The 6,916-nt window shown below is 42.5% G+C and overlaps 1 protein-coding gene and 1 long non-coding RNA gene across 2 annotated transcripts; one reads left to right on the top strand and one right to left on the bottom strand.

The window, feature by feature from the left end:
* The first annotated feature begins 484 nt into the window (after nt 1–484).
* LOC136516727 (uncharacterized) lies at nt 485–930 on the top strand. The gene is made up of 3 exons (XR_010774110.1): nt 485–515; nt 624–706; nt 793–930. It is a non-coding gene; the product is annotated as an uncharacterized lncRNA (long non-coding RNA).
* Nucleotides 931–1,508: 578 nt separating this feature from the next.
* LOC136514955 (noroxomaritidine/norcraugsodine reductase-like) lies at nt 1,509–2,491 on the bottom strand. The gene is made up of 2 exons (XM_066508654.1): nt 2,370–2,491; nt 1,509–2,291 (listed from the first exon to the last, which is right to left on the bottom strand). Exons 1-2 carry the CDS (start codon nt 2,477–2,479, stop codon nt 1,541–1,543), a joined length of 861 nt encoding a protein of 286 aa, XP_066364751.1. The 5' UTR covers nt 2,480–2,491; the 3' UTR covers nt 1,509–1,540.
* Nucleotides 2,492–6,916: the final 4,425 nt, after the last annotated feature.

Here is a 6,916-nt window from a genome sequence, read left to right on the forward strand (position 1 = left end):
TGCCAATTGCCTTTTGTCTTGCCCCTGCTTTACTCTTCTTATGAACTGGTGGTTTACTGTTTATGCAAATTTGTCTGTAACACGTCCGATAACCCCAACGGCTGCTGGGATCGGCTGGGGGCCGATCAGAGGGGTTGGGAGCGGTGGCGGCGTGCTGTGCGGCTGCCTGGCCATGTGGCGGCGGCGGCTTGGCTGGGAGGAGCGGCGGCCTGGCAGGAAAGGACGGGCGGCGGCAGAGAAGAGAGGGGGTGGCACAGGGAGAGAGAGGAAGGGATTAACCCTAGTTTCTCATTAAGTGTCTCCCTCATATATATATATATATAAGGGGGTTACAATCACTAATGGGCCACTTCAGTCAAGAATGACAAGGGTCATCTTAGTTCTGCAATGAGCACTATGATTATCTTGCTACTACTCATCTGTTCACCCTGTGGCTTGTGGATGCTGCTGAAGCTCACAGTGGCTATCATCTTCCCCCATGGAGGCCCATCAAATTTCCTGCAGCTGTATGGCGGGTAAGTAAGCTAGAGCATTGTTCCCCCCTGGCCCTAAGAGAGGGATTTGTGTTTATTTATTGAAGCTGAACGTGTAACCGTGGGCTGAACTTTTGTCATGATGAATAGCTCGGACTTACATGACTACCATCACCGTGTGCTGTGTACACAAAGTCAGGGAACTATGCCTCGATATTTGTTTACATGGGCTGGTGAGAATCCGTGGCATCGCTGTGTTGAGTTGTGCAGGGGCTCTGAACTCCGTTACATAACAAGCTCATCGTTGGTTGTGTTTCAGGTTGTTCAGGACCGACAAGAAGGATTATCGCAAGGCAAAGACTATCGCGGAGAAAGAAGGGAAGAGTCTGTAAATTGTGGCATAGCTTGCTCAGTGAAGACATCAGCAAGACTGGCGATAGAGTTGTGCTCATGGAAGGAGAAATGGATGCACCCTAGAAACAGTCAGTTATCACATGACGATAAATATATACTATAGGTTGAGATTTTTTTTTCTTTTGAGGAATTCTGGAGGGCAAGGAGTCCCTACAGTCAAAGTTGCATTAAACAAAAATATGAAAATGAATCGTCACAAAGTACAATTAAGGAACAAAGAAAGAGAGGAAGAAGAGAAGGAGAAGGAGAATAAGCAGGAGAGGGATTATTCCAATCAAGAAACGTCGACGGTTTTTTTTTTTTTTGAAAACAAACGTTGACGGGTTGTATACATATGGAATGGCCTGGCAGCAGTAATAACTATCTGAATTGAATTCTCCTAAAAAAAACTATCTGAATTGAACCGTCAGAGACACGGTGGGAGTAGCTTTGCACCCTGGAAACTGTTCATAAAAGTTTGGGATGACAAGGATTGATTGCTTGTGTATTGTGTTGGTAATCAATTCTGGATCTCTTTATATCAATTCAATTCGCAGCATGGATGCAAATACTGTATTCTAGTCCTAGGCATGAACGTGACAAAGAAACTTGCATCATATCGGTACGTTGAGTTCAATTAAATTTGGAGGTACGTGCAATACAGTTGACGACAGTCACAGTTTGGCGGCAACGGTTCGTCCGCCGTCGATGCAGATGACCTGACCAGTTATGTAGGAGGCGGCGGGCATGCAGAGGAAGGCAACGAGCGCGGCCACCTCCTGCGGCGTGCCGAAGCGGCGCATGGGCACCCGCGACATCTCCATCTCCGCCAGCCTCCGCGCCCTGCCGGCGTCGCCCAGCGTCGTGCCGGAGATGCCCGTACTGTCGATGACCCCCGGCGCGACGCAGTTGACGCGGACGCCGTGCGGCGCCCACTCGGCGGCGAGGCTCCTGGTGAGCGGCTGCAGGGCGCCCTTGCTGACCGAGTAGGCGGACAGCGACGGGTACGCGACGAAGGCCGCCACGGAGGACATGTGCACCACCACGGCGCCGCCGTCCGCCTCCGCCCGCCGGAGGAGCGGGTGGGCGAGGCGGCTGAGGTGGAAGCACGAGTCGAGGTTGGTGGCCATGACGCGGGCGTAGTCGTCGGGCGTGGTGGCCGCTGCCGGCCTGTACAGGGACCCGCCGGCGTTGTTGACGAGGATGTGGAGGCTGCCGCGAAAGAGGCCGCGCACGGTGGCCACCAGGCTCTCCCGGTCGCGCTCCGAGGACACGTCGCAGACGGAGGTGGTGATCACGTTGTCGCTAGCGTGGAGTAGGCCCTTGTCGGCCCAGCGGCGACGGCATGCGTCCAGGTCGCCGGCGGTGCGGGAGCAGGTGTGCACCCTGGCGCCAAGGCTCGCCAGCTCCTCCACGATCGCAAGCCTATGTCATATATGCATCCATCGACATGAGCATGAACTTGATATGCATGGATGATTGATACGCACGTACTCCTCCTACCCGATCCCTTTGGTTCCTCCGGTGACGAGTGCCGTCTTGCCGGCCAGGCTCCACGGCCGCCTCGCCTCCTCATTCTGTCTGCCGCCGCTGCCCGATCCAGTCGCCGCCATGAGTGAATCCGAGGAGTTACCCAACTGTACTGTCACTCTATCCACATTTATCGCATATACAGCATGCATAGGCATCGATTCTTCCTCCCATGCCTGTCCGTATTTGTCTTCGGGGACCACGATTATCGTCATTTCTGACTCGGCACGAGAACCTTGGTTTTGACGATGATTATGCCACCGTATATATATGTCAACTAGTCGTTCTGTCACAAAATAAATCAATTTCTAGATTTGTTCCAAGTCAAGTTTAGCCAAATGCATAGAAAAAGAACCAATATTTATAACATCAAATGAGGTATCACTAGATACACCTTCACATATATTTTCATAATCTACTTATTTAGTGTCATAAACATTGCTATTCTTGGTTAATTATAAAGTTGATCGGACTTAAAAAAGTTTAACTTAGTGTAATCTTTGGAGTTGATTTATTTTGGGATGAAATGGTAGGCCATCAATAATCATTTAATTTAGAGTTCATAGTCTCTCATATCGTATATCTCTTCTTTTTTGATGGGCAAATCTAGATGGCAAAACCAGAGATGACACACTAGCACCCATGAATGTACTAGGTAAGTGCACAAAATCCTTCGATAAAAACGCGTGCCTCGTAGATGGTAAAGAACATGTTTTTTTTTCCAGCGTCCCAATACATGACACTACTATAAAAAAAACAAGTTTTACAAAAATTCATTACTACAGAAAACGTTTGTAACAACAGGATAATTTTGTTTTGTAGGGGCGGCTGGTGATGGAGCCGCCCCTACAATGGACGTGCTCGGGACCCACGAGACCAGCCGTCCCTATAAATCGCACAGTTGGGACAGCCGGTGATATGAGCCGCCCCTACAAAGTCGATTTGTAGGGGCGGCTCAATCACCAGTCGACCCTACAAATATTTTTGCATTTTTAAAATATTAATTCTGCATATTTTTTTATAAATGTATATATAAATGTATTAAAAACATTTTGCTATAATTTCCCATACACAAAAACAACTTGCTTATATATATAATGATACATTTTCTTTTTAAAAAATAAAAAAAATATTTAAAAATGGAAATTTAAATTTGTGAACTTCGAATTGAATTTTAAGATAGAAAATGACCTAAAATGAAAATGTTGTAAACATCAAAGTTGTAAAACTCATCAAGATTTACAACTTTCATTTTGGTCATCTTTTCATTTGACTTAGTTTGAAAAGTTCAAAATTTGAATTTCTTAAAATGGCAACTTCAGACAATATTTTCAAAGAGTAAATGATTTCAGCCGGAAAAGTCATGAATATAAAAGTTGTAGAACTTATCAAGATATAAAAACTTTTATTTTGCTCATTTGTTCATCCGACAAAGTGATTCATGAGTTCTACAACTTTTATGTTCATGACTTTTTCATTTGAAACCATATGCTCCTTCAATATGTCTTTCCATGTTTATAGATTTTTGAAATTCAAAATTTGATTTTTTTCAAACAAAGTCACATGAGAAGATAACCATAATAATTTGATAGAGCATGAATTTAGAAAAGTTTAGGAAAAACAATCAGCACATTTGAAGTTATTACGAGGGAAAAAGACTAGTTACAAGTTTTAGCTAGAGATTAAGAAGAGAAATATATAGCTAAAATTTTTAACAAGTCTTTCTCCCTCATACTAACTCCAAATGCTATGATTTTTCTCCTAAAATTTTCTAAAATCATGCTCTATCAAGTTTATATTGGTCATTTTTCATGTGACAAATTTTGAACAATTCAAATTTTGAATTTCAAATAATTACAACTTCAAATTAGATTTTGAAATACTAAATTATCTCAGCTGAAAAAGTCATCAATATAAATGTTATAGAACTCATCAAGATCTACAACTTCTATTTTGGTCATTTCTTTATTTGACAAAGTGTTAGCAAACATTGGTTACAAATTCATGAATCTCACACATAGTTTATGAAACTAGATGAGGGATATGTCAATTTATAAACAATGTTTGCTAACACTTTGTCAAATAAAAAAATGACCAAAATAAAAGTTGTAGATCTTGATGAGTTTAAAAGCTTTTATACTCATGACTTTTACATTTGAAGTCATGTACTCTTCCAAAATGTTGTTTCAAGTTGTCATTTTTGAAATTCAAATTTTGAATCATTCAAAAAAAGTCACATGACAAGATCACCAAAATAAAAGTTGTACATCTTGATGAGTTATACAACTTTGATATTTACAACATTTTTATTTGAGGTCATTTAGTGTCCTAAAATTTTATTTGTAGTTTCTATTTTCAAATTTTCAAAATTTAAAATATGTTTTTAATTTTATGTAAAGAAGAGAATATTGAATTATATATATATCAGCAAATTATTAATATAAATATATATTTATACATATATATAATAATTATAATTTTTATATAAATTATATATAGAATACCCAATTACTAATTAAAAAATATGAAAATATTTCTATTCGGTATATATCTGGAGGACGCGGTGGGCTTCGTTTTGGCGAAGTCTTGGGTGCTCACTCTCTCTTTGACGCCGGCAGGCTACCAAACTTCAGCGCCGCTTCCGCCACCGCCTCCGTGCCCTACCTCCCCCGGTCCGCCTTCCTGCCCTGCGCACGCGCCACCGTCCGTGCATGGTTGGTCGTAGGGTTTCTGCCGGCGACCTCGACGACCACCGCCGTGCCCTATTTCCCCTGGTTTGCCTCCAACCTCTGGTCTGCCTTTGTGCCCTGCACGCGCACCGCCATTCCCCATGCACACGACGGCTAGGGTTTCCATTGGCTACCTCGATGACCACCGCCGGCTCATCTCCAACCTCAAGCTCCACCGGCCCCCTACAGCTAGGGTTTGAGGGCCCCAGCCCATTGCACCACCTCCACTATCCCTCGTCGCTCCGACGTCCATGCCCCTCCCCCGGCAAGATTGCCCTAGTGGTCATGCATTCGGTGTCCACGCACGCTCTCCCCCCCCCCCGTGTGTTCAGCATCCGCACGCGCTCCCCTAGCGGCCCTGGTGTCTGCACCCTCTCTCCCAGCGAGGCTACACCGGTTGTCGTGTCCTCCGGCGTCCGCGCCCCCTCCCCCAACGTCCTTCTGCAGGTATGCTGGCCCCAACCCCTTCCCCTCGACCCCTTTTCCTCCATTCATGTTGCACTGAGTTCATGCCGTGCTCAATTTCGTTGAGACTTGGATATGTTGCTGAAATGGGTTGTGAGACTTGGATATGCCATGCTCAATTTAGATTAGAGTACCATGTTGTCCTAATGTAGTAATGTGTGCTAAAAATGACCTCTTCTCTAGCATTTCTATTTGAAATACCTTTTTGTGTTGTCATCATGGTATTAGTCTTGAGCTAAACAATGTTGTCATCATGGTATTAGTCTTGAGATACTAAAACTGTGTTTATATATGCTCACTGTTTTTGTACATGCCCACTGTGTTTATATATGCTCACTATAATTACATATGCTCACTGTTTTTATATATGCCAACTATTTTTATATATGGTCACTGTGATTATATGCTTATTATTTTTAGATATGCCAACTATTTTTACATGGTCACTGTGATTGTATATGCTCATTGTGATTATATATGCTCACTGTTTTTAGATATACCAACTATTTTTATATATGGTCACTGTGATTGTATATGCTTACTATGATTAGATATCCTCACTATTTTTATATATGCTCAGTATGTTTATATATGCTCACTATTTCTAGATATGCCCACTGTGTTTATATATGCTCTCTGTTTTTATATATGCTCACTGTTTTTAGATATGCCCACTGTATTTATATATGCTCTCTATTTTTATATATGCTCACTGTTTTTATATATGCCCATTGTGTTTATATATGCTCTCTATTTTTATATATGCCAACTGTCTTTATATATGCTCACTGTGATTGTATGTGCTCACTGTGACTATATATGCTCATTGTTTTTAGATATACCCATTATTTTATATATGCTCACTGTGATTATATATGCTAACTGTGTTTATATATGCTCCTTTTGACAGGAAGCAACTGCTTTGTAGAGCCTCCTCTCCTACTTCTACTACTCCTCTCCTCTCCTCCCTACTATTCCTACTTCTCTACCCTACTGCTACTATTGCTATCCTACTATTAATACTACTCCTGCTACTACTATATATGCTCACTATTTTTGTTTGGTCTCCTCTCCTCTCCTCTAGTACTACTTCTACTTCTCCTACTCCTCTATGTTTTGTAGCAACTGCTATTTCTTTTTGGGAACCAACGGCTGCTTTTTTGGGCAAACTCTCATCTCCTCTTCCCTCTTTGGCCTATGATGAATTTGTCCAACTCCAAAAATTATCTAGATTATGAGCTAATGATCATGAACTTGTGGGGAACTTGGCATCATTACTAGCTGCCCCTACTATCTTTTTCTATTAGTTCATGACTATTTTTATAT

This window comes from Miscanthus floridulus, chromosome 17 (genome assembly GCF_019320115.1).
Source record: "Miscanthus floridulus cultivar M001 chromosome 17, ASM1932011v1, whole genome shotgun sequence".
In the NCBI taxonomy this organism is placed as follows: domain Eukaryota; kingdom Viridiplantae; phylum Streptophyta; class Magnoliopsida; order Poales; family Poaceae; genus Miscanthus; species Miscanthus floridulus.